At 41.3% G+C, this 18,679-nt stretch overlaps 1 protein-coding gene across 1 annotated transcript in view; it reads left to right on the top strand.

The window, feature by feature from the left end:
* The window catches only part of TRAPPC8 (trafficking protein particle complex subunit 8), a 53,596-nt gene extending 40,033 nt beyond the window's left edge, over positions 1 to 13,563 (top strand). Inside the window, exons 15-19 of the mRNA XM_089675693.1 lie at positions 1,648 to 1,821; positions 3,999 to 4,100; positions 4,215 to 4,360; positions 9,991 to 10,080; positions 12,487 to 13,563. Coding sequence (XP_089531819.1) covers positions 1,648 to 1,821; positions 3,999 to 4,100; positions 4,215 to 4,360; positions 9,991 to 10,080; positions 12,487 to 12,721 — 747 coding nt within the window. The 3' untranslated portion in view covers positions 12,722 to 13,563. The remainder of the gene's footprint in view (positions 1 to 1,647; positions 1,822 to 3,998; positions 4,101 to 4,214; positions 4,361 to 9,990; positions 10,081 to 12,486) is intronic.
* The last annotated feature ends 5,116 nt before the right edge of the window (positions 13,564 to 18,679 follow it).

Raw genomic sequence — 18,679 nt, forward strand, 5'->3', positions numbered from 1 at the left:
TAATGGGCATTGATAGTTTAAATCACCTTCTAGTTTTTCTCTCACTTCATTACTGTAATCACCTCATTAGCATTTACCGCTCTGGCCGCACATATTCATTGCTTGGTTTGTTGGGGCCAGAAGATCCATTGTGGAGCACTAGGTACTAAAATCTGGGTGGTATATAGAAGCTAAGGTGGCTTCAAGATTAAGGTCCCAGGGGTGTGGAAAACTTTGAAAAAACTACTTGTCCGTGGACTAAATCGGTGCCCCAAAAAAAACTACTTGTCCCTCATGACGATCTACTTGTCCAGATAAAAGAAATAAATACATTTTAACCAAAACTGTATTTAAATTAGAGGTGATATTAGGACCGTCTGGGGCTTTTAAAAACAAAAGGGGCTTTATGGTGACTTAAACGTTTAATATTTTTAACATAGCACTGCTTATCTCCTCCCCCCCCCCCCCCCCTTCCTGCTTCTCTCCAGCACCCACCCCCCACCCCCGGGGACTAGCAGGGAGGGGAGAGACCTTGCAGTGTAATGAGCACCAATTGGCTGCTCCGCAGGAAAGGGTGGGTCAGGGCTTATCCTTCATCCCTTTCGCTGCCAGAGCCATTTTTTTATTTTTTGCCCAAGTTAAAAAAAAATATTTTAGGCCTGAAGATTACATAAAACCCTCTAACATTATATATTTTCTGAAATCAGAAACCTTAGAGAACATAATAGTAGTTCCAATTTTTTATGTCACATGATATCACAAAATGTCAGTAAAAAATACAAGTAAGTTAATTTTAGGGCACAAAAAATGCAATAAATTACCTTATTTTTTCGTAAAATATGAAAGAAGAGGCGGCACCAAGTAAATAGATATCCAACTTGTCAAACCTTAAATTTGCACATGCTCGTGAAATCGCGACGAACTTCAGTACCCTATATTTTCTGTAGGTTGACACTTTTAAAGCTCCTTATAGGTCATCAGTTTAGCGTTATGGAGGAGGTCTGGTGCTAGGATTATTGCTCTCATTATGGCATGCGCGGCGATATGTGACATGTATCGCAATCAACATTTTCATGCGTAGGCGCCCCAGCGTGTGCTTTTACGTTTGTACGTGCATATATGTGGGGGGCTCCATTTTTTTGAGGGGCAGATGGTATGTGCTTGGGTGTAACTTTCATTTTTTACAATTAAAAAAAATTTTTTTACATTCTTTCATGGCTTTCATGGCCGGGAACCTCTTAATGGGGACCCGGAAGTGACATCATAACGTCACTTCCGGGTCAAGGACAAGAAGGGGAGTGAAGCGGACGTGTCTGGCACGAGGCTGGCACTGTGTGGAAGCAATCAGGTAGCAGCGCTTCCGCCTGAATGCTTCCACCTGACAGGTGAGCCCACTACTTGCCTGCAGCAGGGCTAAAGGTAGAAAAAAACTATCTGCCCAATGCCCGGAACTACATGTATCGGGCGTTGGCCGATAGGAATCGAACATCCCTGGGTCCGCTGCTAAAGCTCAGCGTTTGTACGAGTGTTAATGTAAGCACAAGTTACTCTGTACTCTGCAATGTCAATAGTACCAAACCACCTGTTTTTCTCACTATTTTGATATCTTGTTTCTGATTTCCTTCAAAAAAATGTAAAACAAACTTTGGTTGAAATTGTGTTTTGCAGATAATTAGTTCAACCACTCCATGTGCAGACTTCTTTTTCCATAGTTGCCTGTTGCAGCATAAGAAAAACCAGCATTCGAGTACAGATGGTCCTACAAAATCAACCCCTGATGAAGCAGTCAGGTTGATACAAAAGTGCAGTGAAGTAAATCTCAGTTTAATTGTGTTGTGGAAGGTAAGCAACAAAATGGAGGGCTTGTATGAGAATGCTAGAAATTTGTCTGATCTTTTTGTCACTACTTTAAAACATACAAAATTAGTGCAACTCCAGCGAGTTAGTAAATGGGCTATAAAATGTATAAATTAGGATGCTTTCACATTAATGCATTTTTGCTGTATATTTATCGTGCTAAAAACACAACCCCTTTTAAAACCTATGAAATTTTTCACAGCACTGCGCTGAGGGTGTGTTTTGTAAATTCCTGCATCTTTGGTGTGGTTTTCAAAACTGCCCCAAAAACGCAGGTCCCCATCGAAATGAATAGAAAATACAAAAAAAATGCACCTATTATGTTTTTGGTATGTTTTTGAGTCACATGTCCATGTTTCACCAGTGCATGCTGGGCAATAAGCACCCAGAAAATGCACTGGAAATGTGGCAAAAACACATGCATTTTTATTGTGTTTTTGCGTTTGAAGCAGTGTGAAATCAGCCCTAAGCAGCCATGAATTGGGAAACATGGAACATTAACATTTATACATTGGCTATTCTCATGTTTTAGAGTTATGCTGTTGAGATACCCTTTTTATGTTCATGAGAATTATGGTTCTAATCTTCAACCCTCTAACTTCTATGCTGTATCATAGTTTGTAACACACAGATACTTCTCTGCACTAAAGCTTCATTTCATTCAAACAACATTACTTTGAGTTATTCATCCAAAATACACACTAAGAGATGGAAAGCCACTTGCTTACTCAGGGTAAGCTCTGCATGCAGTCACACACGTTTGTATGTCTGCTACCAAATGCAACAGTCTGTATATCGGAGCGTTCAGTAAATTTGTACAAGGCTTTTTTTAATGAGTGGCTTCCACTTCTCTTTCTGAGAATTTCAGATCAATTCCTTAGAGCAGCCAGTGACTGCTGGGAGTTAGTACACTGATATGGAGGTCTTGTGAAGAGGTGTGCCTGTAGCTGAGCGTTATTACATTATACAGTTATTTTGAGGTAGTTATACATATTTACGATTTAAAATTAGTTTGCACAGTATGTTTAGAAACATACGAATACATTTAGGTTTCATTCACAGAGGTGCATAGACCCGTACCCCAAGTCAAAGGATTGTGTTCCTGCACCCAGGGAATGACAGGTGTTCCATGCAGCCAGCCTGTCAACATCCGTGACATGCAGAGGCTTTACAGATTTTCACACAAATGGTTGTGTTAACGTAAGCCGCATCCATATCTGCTCATCTGTCCTTGTATGAATGTAAACGTAGCATGTGCGTTAGCATCTGTGCAGCTTTGCATCTTTCAACATGTCATTAACGTAACCCTCCCCATAGAGGTACAGGTCTATGCACCCATGTGAATGAAGCCTCTAGGATCAGTTTGCCCAAAACAGATATTTCAGCTCTTGGTAGGTGCTGGAGAGTTAAATAGTTAATGGTTTCTTATTCAAATTTTCTAACACATTCTCTCTTTTCAACATTTGATGTTAAGATGTCTGCTGAGTGACATTACAAGCAGTTAAATACATAAGAAACACAAACAACCAATCAGGTCTAAACCGGAAGAAAACAGTAACTCCCTTTATGAAATATCAGTCCTCCATTCTGTTTTTTTAAGGCCGATAAGACATGTTTGTTAAGGTGTTACCTTAACAAATTTGCATGGAGTTAAGAAGCCTATTCATTTTGAAGGGGCCACAACATACCTAAAATGGTGCATACATTCACAGATCGCTCACATTCAATAAATGTATAAGCTGAGGCTACCTTCTGTGCAAAGTACATGTTTACAGCAATTTTGTAGATCAGAGATATGAACAGCTGAAGTTAAATTAAAAATTCAGTTTTTAACTTAACTTAAAAGCTTTGTTTGCCCCCCCCCCCCTCCCCCCCGCCACCCCCAGCCTATAAACCACTGTATTGGTCAGCTCAACTTTTACATTTCAAATAAAAATGTATATGTTAATTTTGCTGTCTGTTTCTTTAGATTGGCTGCTTGTTTTGAAATGCAATTTTCATTGAGCCAACCTCTATATACATTTATTCATCATTTTTTGCATTTTCCAGGTTTGCACTTTACTATGCCAATACTGGACTGACCATTTAGGGAGCTCTTGTCCCGGGGTACTCTGTCTGTGGTCATAGTAACAATCATGACTTCTTTGTCTTTTATTTTTCAGGCATATGTTATTGAAGATAACAAGCAATTAATTTTGGAAGGCCAGCATCATGTGACTTTGCATATTGTTGGAACCGAAGCATTGTCTTTCCCTCAAAAACAGGTGATTATTTCATTTTTTCTTCAGTCTTATTGCTTCCTCAAATTTCTTTTCAAGTTTTGAGCCCCAATAGCTGAACAACATACCCTCTTTGTTCTTTTATAACTGATAATATAGGAACAGCCAGAGATGGTACTGTTAAGATTTAACAGGTCTGAGAATACACCTGTACCAGTGCGTCCATCACCAGAGCAGCTTTCCAATCTAATAAAAACAAGCCTTCATTATCCAGAATCTTTTAATCATCCGTTCCACCAAAAAAGGTATGTGAAGGAAATGTTCTTGATGTGCTTAGCTCCCAACTGCTTTCCTACGCACTACAGTCTGAAATTCTTACCACATACCAATCCTGTTTAGCGTGGGCCTAAATTATATTTGTTTTAGTTATTGTGAAGTAAAACTCCAGAAAAAGAATATTGATTTCTTCATGTCTATTTTATACTATGCAAGGATGTTGGCAAATGTCATTATAAGCTCCCACCCTCTTCTGTTTGTGTAGGCACCCACGTCTACACTACATACATTCAACACTTTCTTCGTGTTTGCTTACAGTGGTCAATATACTGTAATCTGGTGGTCAGTCCCAATGTTGTAGCATGAGAAAAATCATTGGTAAACACAATGAGCCAATGGCATGAACAGGAAATTACATTTCTAGGGGTAAAATGTATGCCTTACAAAAACAAGAAGCAACATTTAAATGTTTTGTCATTTTTAAAACAATCAGTTGTAGGTGGAGTTTAGAAACAATTTTTTTCATTTTTGGTTAATTTAAACAAGGAATCACAAAATGGCTTAAGTCACAATTATACATGTTCTGTCAATAAAAAAAAAAAAAAGTTACCTTTACCCATAGTTGATGTTTTCAAAAGTATAGGGCAACTACTGAAATTCAAACTCTGGATTTGGGATGCTTGATGTTCTTGCTTGTGATGATTCTACAGGGTTTATTCATTCAGAAGTATGACTGTAAATGTTTTCTGCAAAGACTTTTACAGATTATTTCAAAAGACACTTAGACCTTTGTTTCTTTGGTCAAAACAAATCTATTCATTTAGAACGTGTGTGAGGTGTGCAGGAAAAATCCATCGGTTGTGACCACAACAGCCTTGCAGTTGCTTAGTATTTAGGACATGTGCTTTGCTTTTACTAAAACATATATTTCTCAAGCAGGATATACCCAACCAGGTGGTTGAAAGAAAAAAAAGACTGACAGATTCCCGCATCCACACAAGCAATGTGGATGCAGGAATCTCCCCCACCGCACTATTGTATTCTGACAGCTGGCCCGTCCCCCTGTCAGAATACACAGATCAGTGCTGCAGCCATTGGCATGCAAGCGCTGATCAAATGCTGGTTTTCCAGCAGGACTGTTCAGCTGAAGCTGATCATTAGACCAGCTTCTGTTGAACAGAGAGAAGTACACACAGGCTTTAATCGTACAGTATGGGACACAGGATCATTAGTCTTTACCACGGTTATATAGAGCTACCTTTTAAGAAGATTGGACACTGGCAACAAAAAAAAACAAGGCTGTAGTGATTTCCCCTCTATGTAACCCCTCCCACTCCCAGCTAGTCATTTTTTTTTTTTTTTTTTTGCGAACGTTTTTAGGTGATGCACCTCTTCTCTCTACTTGAAAGAAGATTACCTTCTTCCTATGAAGGTATTCTCTCATTGATGAAGAAAATTCTTCTATAAAGATGATTCTCCTATCAAGATTCCTGGCTGCACTATAGCCACTGTAGCTCCTACTGCAGCTTCCGGATTGGTTGACTCCTATACTGTGGGTTTTTTTTTTTTGTTTTTTGTTTTTTTTTTGGTGGACTGAGACCTAGAACCTGCTGAGTTGAAGTATGGCTGGCCTGTAATGTTGCTGGAATACACTGTATCCTGCTGTAGATTCTCCCCGTGGCAGGTTTTGCCATGTGTTGAGTTAGCAGCGTGCTTTACAGGTCTAGGGCTGTGGTCTGCCTGCTGCAAAGTCCTATCTCTGAAGACCCCTGTGGGGGTGTATGCCCACTGTGGAGTCTGAAGCCAGAATGGGGAATTATTTACTGTTAATTCTATCTGCAGAGCTTTATTGGTGAGTACAGAATGGAAGCCCTTTAAACATTCATGCAGAGTGTCTTGTATTATCTCCTAAAATCCCCTCTGGCATTTGTGGGTGCCTGCCACCACCCCCATGTTCAGAACTAGTGCTCTACTCTCAATTAGGTTACTGCAGCTGCATGCTTTGCAACAGCTCCTGGGTCTCTTTCATTGGCATGTCACTTGCCACACTACTAGGGTTCACAGCAGTTGCTTGGCAGTAAGGCCTTCTCTTCCCTCTCCACAGCAGTGGCGGTCATGAGTTCTCCTCTGGGGACAAATTCACAAACCATGGCAGATCACAAAGGGAAAGGATCAGATTGACTTGCTAGCTCAGGCTCAGCACTTGACTCCAACAGGGCTGTTAGTTTATCCATTCAGGGCCTATTACCTTTACTATGTTGGCCCCCAGTCTTTGACTGCCTGCCTTCCTGTTGGCCATTCTGGCATACTTTCCAGAGAGGAATTCTCTGCCACAATGTCAGATTTCATGGGCAGAATTTCAGGCCTTCTTGAGATCATGGACAGCAGGTGTCACAACTGTGCCATTCAACCTCCTTCCCTGAATCGGCTTTTTCAAAATTGCCCTTGAGCCAGACATGCTACTTGAGAAAGAGTTGTTAGTTGAGGATATCCCTCTCCTTCTGAGGAATCAGATCAGGAAGACACACCTGTAGTGGAGATTTCATCCAAACTTAAGGATACAATAGCTACCCTAGTCTGTTCACCACAAGGTATTCAGCATACCAGCTAATGCTTTCTTGGTCCATCCACTGGTACAGTCTGTCCTATATGGGGACTGGCCTCATCCAGAGAAAATTTTTACTCTTCTTGCTCAACGGTATACTACTGAAGAACATTTCCTATGAAGCTGGGCTGTTCCTGTGGTAGTTCCTGTCATTTCTTGGCCTAATAAGGCACTAATGTTCCCCCATGGAGGAACCTGGTAGAAATAAACTTGGAGGCTCTTTTTTCCTTAGCAGTCTCTGCTATGTGCAATTTGCAGTTGCTTCTATGGCTGCCAGACCATTGCTGCTGTATAATTGGCTTGGCGGACACATTTTTTTAGATCTTAGTTCTTTAGATTTTAGTCTTCTCTCCGTCCAGGAGCCTTTGTCACGGAACTGAGATTGAGCTCTGCAGTCACTTTTGCAGCAGTTGTTTTCTCATTCTGGGTTACAGTCCTGCGCAATATTCTTTTTGTTTGTTTTGGTCAGTTGGCCATGTCAACCGCGCTTATGCTTATCAGATGATATTTTCCCAGAAACTATATATGCCGATACTGTACCTCGCCACATGGCAAACAAATTGGCATCTTCTGTCACGGAGGCACGAGCTAAGCGAGCACCAACAATTTGCCCTCTTTCAAGCTCGGTAAGCTCTTACATGCTAAGCAATACTTCATATTGCTAGTAGCGCACACAGTGAATGACTAAAGTGGGGCTTCCCACCTACTAGCTAGATGTCTGATCACTCGGCAGAAGCAAAAGAATGTAACATCATTTCTGCTTTCAGCGCGAAACATATTGTCACTTTAACACCTGCAAATCACCTAGTGTTTACATTATTTATTTTTTTTCTTCCGTTTTACCCCTGTATGTAGCCCTCCAAACCAGCCAAGGCTGGTTCCAGAGGTTTTTTTCCAGTGATGGGGCACCCCTACTTGGGGGGATGTCTGTCAGCCTTCTGGTTCCAGAAAATCTCAAACTTCTTGTTCCAGAGTGACCTCTCCAGGGGCTACAAATGCCGTCTGCCTCCCCCAGCTTTATGGTTTCAAACTTGCCTTTCCCCCAATTATGGTGGGCGATCTGAAGTAATTTCCTCCAAAAATGTGGAAAGTTCTCACAATGGATGCTAGCCTGACAGGTTGGGGTGCAGTCCTGAAAGCTTTTTCAATGCAAGTGACTTGGTCTTTTGGAGGAAGCCTTCCTTCCACCAACATTCTGGAGCGTGATGCAATTCAGTTGTCCCTTCAATACTGGACACCTATTAAGAGGACGTCTAACGAGAATCCATTTGAACAATTCAATGGCTGTGGCCTAAATCAACCATCACCCCACTTACAATATACTGGGCTTGATCCTCCTTATGCAGAACTGCACGTTCTTGCACTGTCCTCATTCCATATCATAGCCCTGTAAATCTTGCAGGTAAAATTTCTCAGTCTTCAGTGTCTGAATCCATGGGAATGGTCTCCATCTAGAAGTGTTTCAAGGCACATTTGGGAGACACCAGACATGGATCTTCTAGTGTCAAGGTTCAACAGCTAACTGGGCAGGTTTGTTGACAGGTCCAGGGACCATTGGGCCTTTGAGGTGGATGCTCTGGTGATCCCACAGGATCAGTTCAACCTGATCTCTGCCTTCCTCCCAGATTTTCACTAGTCTTCTCTGCAGGATCTAGATGCAGGGCATGCCAGCGATTCTCATCGTACCTAATTGGCCCAAGATGGTATGGCACTCAGATTCCTGGCTGACTTTCCTTGGACCCTACTGGATAGTTGAGATCTACTGGCCAGAGTACCAGTGTTCCATCCTATGTCTTGATCACTGGCTTTAACAGCATGCCCTTTGAAGCCTCTATCCTGAGACGGGGGCCTATCTGACTCTGTCATCCCTATTATCGTGAAGACTGGGAAACTGACTACTCGCAAACAATATATATAAAGTTTGGCAGTTGTAAGTGTCTAGCAGAATAATTTAAATTTTTACATGTATGTGAGAAATGTCAGCTTTGGCCCAATTGTGAAGTGTTTTAAGGTAAAAAAAAAGATTTCCAACTACATAATCTACCCAGTTCATCCCCAAGCACTTACCAGACTTGATCCAGCTCTGTTCCAGCTGCAGCAGCATTCTTCTCTCTTCCTGTTCTCACAGGAGACACTGAGAGCAGCAGGAGGCTATGGTAGTCAAACTCCTGTGAGGAGGGAGCAGGGCTGTGGCTTACTGCTGGTGTGTGTGTGTGTGTGTACACAGCCTGGCTCAGGAAAACATCTGCATGGGTGCCCCCTTAGCATCTTGCTTGCTGAGGGGGCACCCATCAGAAGGAGGAGTGTACAGCGCTGGTAGGGAACTGAAAAATAACAGAGCAGATAACCTGTTTTTTATTTTAAGACCCCATTCACATGACTGTAACACTGCTGTGAAATTTATTGATGAGGAACAAATGTTCCTGCATAATGATCAGTAAATACAGTGTATAAAAATTGTCCTTTTGTGGGTTGTTTTCCCCCAGCCCCCCCCCCCCCCCCCCCCCACAATGGCATACCTGTATACACATGCAAATTTTTAGATTTTGTGTATGGATCTTATGCACCCGTGTGAATGTGTCCACTGAAAATAAAGCCGCAGCATTCAGATCCATAAGTAAAAAAATAGTTGTAAATGGGGCCTAAGAAAAAAAAAAAACCTTTACAAAACACTTTAATCTTTGAAAATGAAAGGTGTAAGTGGATTGATCGCCATCCTCCAGATTCTGGCTGCTGCAGTTTTAATAAATTACCCTCATAGTGTTTCCCACAAAAAAAAAAAGTCAAGACAACCTACTTTATTTTTTTCCATTATAAAGCATAGTTCCACTTTAAACATTCAATAGATATGTTGATCACATACAACCTGTATTTGTTCCAGATCAGTAACCAGTGCCAGTTTTACAAAGTATGCATTATATCACTCATTTATTGATCACATATATGAAAATACTATATAAAGACATGTAGTGCATTTTAATTGGTACATATATATTTAACACAGTCTCTGTACCATTTTATTTAACTGGATTTTTGGTTTGTCTATCTCTACAGTCTTTGTTTAGTTCCAGTTACGCTGGTGCTCACCAATAGCTCTCAGGCAGAAGTTGATGTAATAATTGATCTAAGACACAAAACCACAGGGTAAGTGTTTCACGGTTTTATATACTGCCTTTTCTAGAAGGGTCAAAATAATATGTATTAAGTTGTATCTAAACCCAGAAACAAACATGTAATATCCTGCAGTTTGCCCATACACATATGTGGTGACTGCATTAGTTTTCTTGTTTTCTTCCTGTCCTAGAATGATTACACTAACTCACTGTACTGAATGGAAGTGTGGTGTTGCCTCCCTAGAACAGGTAGTGTGTTAAGACTACAGAGCATCTACCACTGTCCTCATCTCCATAACATAGGGGGAGAGGTTCTGTAGTCCAAAGAGCTCAACTAAGCAGGGCTAATAACATTGTTTGAGCTAAAACTGAACAGCAGTGCACAGGACAGCACTTGGAAGGATCAGCTTTCTTTTGGGGCAGGGGGAGCAGGGGCAGAGAGCTGGAGCACTGTATGTGTAAGGCAGCAGTGAGTACAAACTGGTGGTTGAGCAGAGAGAGGAAGTACATGGCCTGAAGCAGTAGGTGACATCCTGCGTATAGCAGTGGTGATACACACTGCAGAGAGGGGGGAGCTGGATAAGACTGAATATAGCAGGAGTTGAGATTAAAATGGCTTTTTAGTATGCGAGGTGCACAAAGCTCTTATGATCTCCCCCCTGCTACAGTCAGGCTCATCTGTCTACATGCCCACGCTCTCTGCTTCCCCTCTGCAGTCTGCATTCAGTACTGCCATATACTGAATGTCACCTCCTGCTATATTCATCCACATTCTCCCGCTCTCTGCTTCCCCCTTCACCGTAGGCATTCACTGCTGCCACACACAGGATGTCACCTCCTGAACTAACAAAGTGTTCCTGCTCACTGCACTTTTCCCGGTGCCGCTGTCTGAGTTCACAGGAGCCACAGCTACAGAAGAGGCATCAGGTATCAATGTGCACTGTCAGCGCGTAGTGAAAACAACATTGGGTGGATATACATCTGCCGCAGTATTGATTTTTGGTGGAACCCCCTTTTAAGAAACCCTGTGTTATGGATTTGCAGTTGTGCAGGGAAGCATACTGTTAAAGGATAAGTTCACCTTTGGGAACATTTTCCACCCATTTTTAGGGTGGAGCATGTAACATGTTCCCATACCTGGAGCCACGCCCGCAGCCCCCCTCCCTCTGACGGATAGTACGGGGAAAAGTTTCCACCAACACAGCCACGTCAGTCATTCACAGAGTTCTGTGAATCATTGACTACAAGCTTTAGCTTTAGTCGGCTTGTAGTTTTCAATGAACTACCACAGCGCTGTGGAGCACCGTGGTAGTTCATTAAAGCTTCCTGTCAGTATATCTGCTTGACCATATATCTCATACGGCAAGCAGATATTCTGACAGGTCTGGAGGAGACCTGCATGGCATCAGCGATCCACTGATCGCTGGTGCAATGCTTTCCAGGCTCCTGCAGACAAACCTGCAAAAAAGTGGGTATTTATTATTTTTGTCAAAAAGGTGAACTTCTACTTTAATCACTGCACTGTTCCCCACTGGTCCTTCTCTTCTGTCTCTGCAAGGCTCTGGGATGGACGAGAAGAGGGGTAGTGGGGATCAAGGGGAAAAGGTGTGGTACAACAACCGCTTCCCTGCACTGCTCTGCTTGTGGAGGAGAGCAACTCCCTGTGTGCTTATCTCAAGTTCAACCCAGAATTGAGCATCTGTGCAGAAAGAAGCAAGTCCAAGTTTCACATTAAGGAGATAAGTTTTTTTTCCTATTATATATTGATGTTTTGTTAATTAAAGTTATACCTACAGCTCACTGATAAGATCCAATGTTCCATGAGCTGAAAATCTGACATTTTTTTCAGGGGTTCCCTGAGCTCTCAAAATTTTTGCCAAGGGTTCCTCCAAGATAAAAAGGTTGAGAAGCCCTGGGCTAAGGCAATTAAAGAATGGAGGTGGGGAAAGGACATTACTGATTTAAAACAAAATGATAGTTAAAGTGGTTCTAAAGACATTAAAGGCAAACATTTGTTTTGTTTTTGTGGTTTGTTTTTTTTACCTTTTATACATTTCCAGAAGTATAACTTTTTTTTTTTTTTTAATAAAAAAAATAAAATAAAAGCTTTTGCTATTAGAATCACTTTCATTTGTCCAGCATAGTTTTAAAGCACAGCTTTAAATGAGTTTTGTGTTTGTAGTTGTCTTGATTTACTAGAATACTTAACAGAAAAGCCTTATGTACTATAATTTACATTCTAAATAAATCTATATTGTTAATAGTTGAGCATATTAAACTAAAATGTTAAAAATTACCAGCATAAATTCTTGTTGAGGTTACTTGTTCTGTCAGATCAGTTCAGCACAAGGAACAATGTGGAGGGAAAGTATACGTTTAGATGAGTTTTTCTCCCATTACAAAGAGTCTTATTAATTATTTTTAACTTGATTTTCAGTCCCGAAGCATTAGAAATCCATGGATCTTTCACCTGGTTGGGTCAAACTCAGTACAAACTTCTGCTGAAAAGCCAAGAAGTGTTCAGTTTGCAGTTGAAAGCGTGTTTTGTTCACTCTGGAATCTACAATCTCGGGACACCAAGAGTGTTTGCAAAGCTGGCCAACCAAGTTACACTTTTTGAAACCAATCAACAAAACTCAATGCCAGCACTGATTGTCATCAATAACGTCTGAGTGAGCTACAGCTGAGGATTGGCGGAAGTGTACCATTAGATTTCCCATGGCTTGGGGCTAACAGCTCTTTCCTCTGCAGTATCTAGTGCACCAGAGATCCCTTAGGAATTTTGTGAAGACTGTTGAATAATATTCCTTTATGCAAGACACTTGGAACTGATACATCACTTCCCTGCTTTGTACAGTTAACTCATTTTAATTTTTGCCAAGGAAGTAAAAGGGTCCTTGTACTAAATTAAAATGTTTAATTTGGTTACAATGTGTTTAAAGCATTATCTTTGCTTTCAAACTGTAGTGTCCTTGCACACCTTCACGTGAGATATTAATGTCATTTGCACTTTTGGTTTCACAGCTTTTTTTTTTTTTTTTTTTTCCCCCCCTCAAGATGTAGCTTGACTTTATTTGGGAGTGTTTTAAAATTTAAATACACTCTGTGTGTAGACAAAAGCTAAATCCTAATGGATGTTTGCATTGCATTTGTTAACAGTTTAAATTCATCTCAGTACTGAATGCACTATTTTACACTTCCATTACATTGTTGTTCAAGTTGAGTTAATTTGCTTTGTTACATAACTTTAAAATTTCAGTTGATTACATCAGTATGATTAAAGTCTGCTTTTCCATAAATGATGTATTATATTTATAACAAATGTATTGTAAATAGAATAAACCGTACGCCATATTTGCTGTTTAAAGACTTTTCTTGCGTATAATAGGCTGTTATCAAGGGCCATAATATATATTAATTGTTGCTTAATTATGTTAACAGTATAAAATAATGTATATAAAACATTCAAAGTTTTAACAAGTCTGTGAGTAAACAAATGTAATATTTTTAAAAATGTTGTCTTATTTCTTCTAATCATATGATGTTTTTGAAAAAATGGTGATCTGCTTAGAGGATTGTGGTGGTTAGTAGCAGGACAAGGTTTTAAAAATCCACTTCACCAACACTTTTCATATCTTCTTGTTTGTAGTGTTTGCATCCTCCAGGTGGTTTAGCGGAGGGGGGGTTAACTATAGGGAAGTATAGTAATGGCAGCAAATATGTCACAGCCCAGTGATGTAGTTGGCCTCTCAATATCTGTTCCTCATGAGGTAAAGGATTGGAGTAGCAATGTGGGCTGTGCCAGAGGTGGGAATGATGGAGTTTTCCCATCATTGGCCATTTGTTTTCTTGTGTGGTACAGCAGGAAATTTCAGCGTACGTATGCACATTATTCTTCCCCAAACACAACCACTATTGTCTAACATATTTTCCTAACATACATTGGGGATAATTAGAGTGGAGAGGGGGGGCACTTTTAAATCAGTGAACGATCATTCTAGGGACACCAGTCTCCAAGCTTTTTAAATGCCACTGAATAAATTGTGACTGTATACAAAGGTAGTGTCAGAGTTATAAATGTTTGGCACATAAAACTTAAGTTGCGCATCGCTCCAGCATTCTACGTTTTTTTCTGGAGTTAACTTTTATAGAAAATGCCTCTTCCATCCAAAGGATACCAAACTTTATGCCATAGCAAGAGGCTTGAAAGCAGGTGCACTGCTGTGCTGAGGTTTTTAATGGTAGATTCACAGTTAGTCTGGCTGAAAAAAGACAAAAGTCCATCCAGATCAACTATAAAAAAAAAAAGTTATCCTATGCCCACAGTTGATTCAGAGAGAGGCAAAAAAAACCCCAGCAAAGTATGATCAAATTTGCTCCTGCAGAGGAAAAAATTCATTTCTGATTCCCCGAGAGGCAATCAGATATTCCCTGAATCAACTTTACCTGTAAATGTTAGTATCCAGTTATATTCTCCTAGATTGTAAGCTCGAAAGAGCAGGGCCCTCGATCCCCTCATGTTTTGCATTGTAGTGTTGTTGTTCTGTCACATGTTCTGTCCCCCTTTGTAATGTACAGCGCTGAGCGAACTATCGGTGCTTTATAAATACTGTATAATAATAATAATAATATTCTGTGTATCTAGGAAAGAATCCAGAGGCCTTTTTTAAAGCATTCTACTGAGCTGGCCAGAACCAACTCTTGAGGGAGTCTGTTCAACATTTTGCAGCTCTTACTGTGAAGAAACCTTTTCATATTTGGAGATTAAATCTCTTTTCCTCCAGACGTAAAGAGTGCCCCCTTGTCCTTTGATGACCTCATGGTGAATAACTCCTACACCAAGTTCACTATATGAACCACTGATGTATTTATACATGTTGATCATATCCCCACCTTAATCTGCTCTTCTCAAGGCTTTCCTAATAGCTGAGCCTCCTCCATGCCTCTTTTCAGTTTGGTTTCCCTTCTCTGCAGTTCCCCAATGTTCTTTTTGTGAATTGGTGCCCAAAACTGAACTGCATATTCCAAAGGAGATATTACTAATGATTTGTACGGGGGTGGAAAAAAAACAAAACAAAAAAACTTTAATTAATTGACACCTTTTGCACACATATGTTGCATGCTTTTATATTTTCTTACAAATGGTACCAATTCCAAAGGTTGTTTGTAATATGGGAACTTTCTTATCACCTGTCATAGCCCTTTCCCTATTCCACCCACCCCAATAAGGACTGACCCCTGTCTGATCCTTTTCTGTGAGCCCCTACCACTCCCTCTCGCTACAGTAACCCATCTTCCTACCTGATCATCCTGACTAGCCCCTCCACATCAATCCCATTAGCTACCTGCTCAGAGAGCAGAAGACCTCTTTCAAGTTTGTCGGTCCTGCCCAGTGTTGCACAATACTCCTCCAAATCTCTAACACAAGCTTCCAGAAGGGCAACCCTGCTCACATCTGTCGCAGCGATATCCATCCTGGAGCTGATCCTCTGGGGCTGTGTCAATACCATGCCCATTATGGACAAGAGCTCCCCCATGCTCCTTTGTATACACAGAGCTGAAGAAGGTATTTAATAAATTTTGTCTTCTCCTAGAGTCCCCAGTCACCCACTCTAGATTATTTTGTAAAGGGCCTACATGCTCAGACCGGACCTTTTTACTATTAATATATTTGAAGAATGTTTTGGGGTTGGTCCTGCTATCTTTTGCAATCGGTCGTTCGTTTTCAGTTTTTGTGGCCTTGATTTCCTTTTTACATATTCTGTTATATTCTTTGTAATGTTGAAACGATGATAGCGTTCCTTCATTTTTATGTTTTATAGAATCTCTTTTCTTTTTATTTATAGCATTATTAACTTTGGCTGTAAGTCACATAGGTTTTATTTTTAGCCTTTTAAACTTGTTGCCCATGGGAATAATATTTTGCAGTGTGTTCACATACAGTCCTTTTGAAGAACTCTAATTTCTGTGTTGTGTGCATCGATGGCAATATTCCTTCCCAGTCTAAGTCTTGGAGAGCAGCTCTCAGCCCTGGAAAATTAGCTCTCTTAAAGTTGTTGTTTTTTTTCCCCCCGAATGTGCTTGTTTACAGCTAACAATAAATTAAATCATGTTATAGTCACTGTTACCCAGATGTTCTTATATATGGACATTAGTAATAAGCTCTGCATGGTTTGAGATTACCAGGTCCAGCAGAGCATCCTTCCTAGTTGGGGCCTCTATGAACTGTATCATAAAATTGTCTGGTAATAGGTTTATACATTTTTGCCCTTTAACTGTTGCTGCAGTGCCATTCCTCCAGTCAAGTTGGTTAGTTAAAATCCCCTGTTATTATCACTGTGCCAGCCCTTTTGATCTGTGCAAGGAGCTGAGTCTTCCCCTCATTAACAATGGGCGGTCTATAGCAACCTCCAACAATTACCTTTGTAGTACGCACCCCCATGTGGAGTTCCACCCATAATGCTTAAGCCTTATCACACTCTCCATCAACTAGGTCCTCTTTCACACTTGCTTTGAGATAATTTCTCACGTAGAGACAGACACCACTACCTTTCCTTTTAACCTGTCTCTCCGAAGGAGAAAATAGCCAGGAATATTATGAGGGTCATCAAGCTGCCCTGGGCCTGCAAAAGAATGCTGTAGAAACTGGTGCTCACATGGCACCATTCTCTACAGCATTCAGGACAGCCCACCTATAGCAGAAGAATACCTGTGACCTGCCAGAAGACTGCATGATTTATAGGATGTACTGTATACAGAGTTTGTCTTTCAAAAATAGATGTGGAGCTGGTGTTGGCAATTAACATCTTAAAGGATAAATTCACCTTTCGTAATATGTTACACCCATATTCAGGGTGTAACATGTTACGATCAGACCAGCCCCGCTCCCCCAAATCCCCGCTTTGACAGCTAGCAGGGGATCTTCTCCCCCTGCTAGCTGTCCAATTTCAAGAAAACACGCCTGTGCAGGGCTCCGTCACTCATTCACAGTCTTCTATGAATGAGAGACTACAAGTCCCAACAGCCTTAGTGGCTGTCAGCTTATGGTCTTCAGTAAACGACCATGGCGCTGTGGAGCACCGTGATGGTTCATTCATTCTGCCTGTCCGTATATCTGCTTGCTCTTTCATCCTGTATGAACAAGCAGATATACTGACAGATCTGCAGGAGACCTGCATGACACCAGTGATCTGCTGATCGCTGGTGCAATGCCTTACAGGCTTTTGCAGACAAAAATAATAAATACACATATTTTTTTTTACCTGCAAAAAATGCAGACACCAAACCATGATATGCTGCCGCCGGGTGTCTTCACAGTCTCATGCTCAGAGCTCTGCTGGTATGGTCTTATTACTTCTGCTCTTACTGTTTGCTGTTACCGACCTTGGCCTGATTCCTTACCACTCCCTGCCTACTGCTTGAACCCCCCATCTGCTCGCTAGTATCTGACCTGGACCGGCTGACTCTGTCTTGTGCCTGAGCCTCAGCTGCATCGACTATCCTGTGTCTTCATTGGTTTCAGTCCTGCCAGCTTTTCCAGTCATGAGGTTCCTGCTCTCCAGCCACACACCAGCTAGCAAGAGACTTATCAGGCACTTGTGCCACAGCATTTCCTGTCACCTTCCCAAGCACTCCTGAGTCGGGACTGTACGAGAGGCCTTCCCCAACACTTCAGGCTCCCACACCAGCTACGTTACACCGGGGCAGTTTATAAATATCTCTCACTGGTACTTCACAGTGCATATTGGGATCTGTAGTGTAAGGAGTCAATAGCCCCATTATATTGCGGCCATCTCAAACTACAACTCCCAAGATTCTCAGCACTCTGCATAGAAGTCTATGGGCTTGCTTGGCTTTAGCACTGCCCCATCTGACTGGAGGAGAATGGTGCAGCATAACATCAATGTCTTAGTAGAGGGAGAGAAGAATAAAGGTAATGCCGCCTCTTCCATTTTGTTGTAGCCCAGCACCTGGCTACATTCATATATAGTAACAATCAAATAATCAAACAACTCTAAAGATTATAGGGTGCAGCAACATAATAGGATTCAGGTTATGTGTTTATATACAGTTATGGGCTCATTCATACTAGGCCCACTGCAGTGTATTTGCTTTGATAAAGCAGCCAATAAAGCAGAGATCAGAAAATCAAGCATGCACCAAGTTAGGCTAGCACAGCTCAACACACAGTTGTGTGGTACAGTATGTTGCAACCCTGGTGCTTTGAGAATGTGCGTTGGGTGCCATACATAATGAATGACACTGCAGGGCATCAGTGTGAATGGGCCTTTAAAGCCCTGTCTCGGCTCCCTTTCAGCTCATTACACCTTCACCCCTGCCCATCCCTGCATTTTATTATGCTTTTTTTTTTTTTTTTAATATACTTACATTTTTGTAAAATCTTCAGGTCGGTCAGGTGATGCTCCAGGTTCTCTTTCTCTTCTGCTGGCAGTGGATGCTCCTCCACATGCAGAGAATGGTGCTGATGTGATGACTTTAGTACTGCTCTCTGCTTCAGTATACATTCATAGTTTTGTCCTCAGGTCCTCGGTCTTCTGGGACTCACACTGGGTGTCCTCAGCTTGGTAGACTGGGGACAACGTCTGGCATATAAACAAAGTACTGGTGGG

Source organism: Staurois parvus, unplaced genomic scaffold, assembly GCF_062004578.1.
Source record: "Staurois parvus isolate SC_StPar_1 unplaced genomic scaffold, SC_StPar_1.0 ptg000157l, whole genome shotgun sequence".
Classification (NCBI taxonomy): Eukaryota; Metazoa; Chordata; class Amphibia; order Anura; family Ranidae; genus Staurois; species Staurois parvus.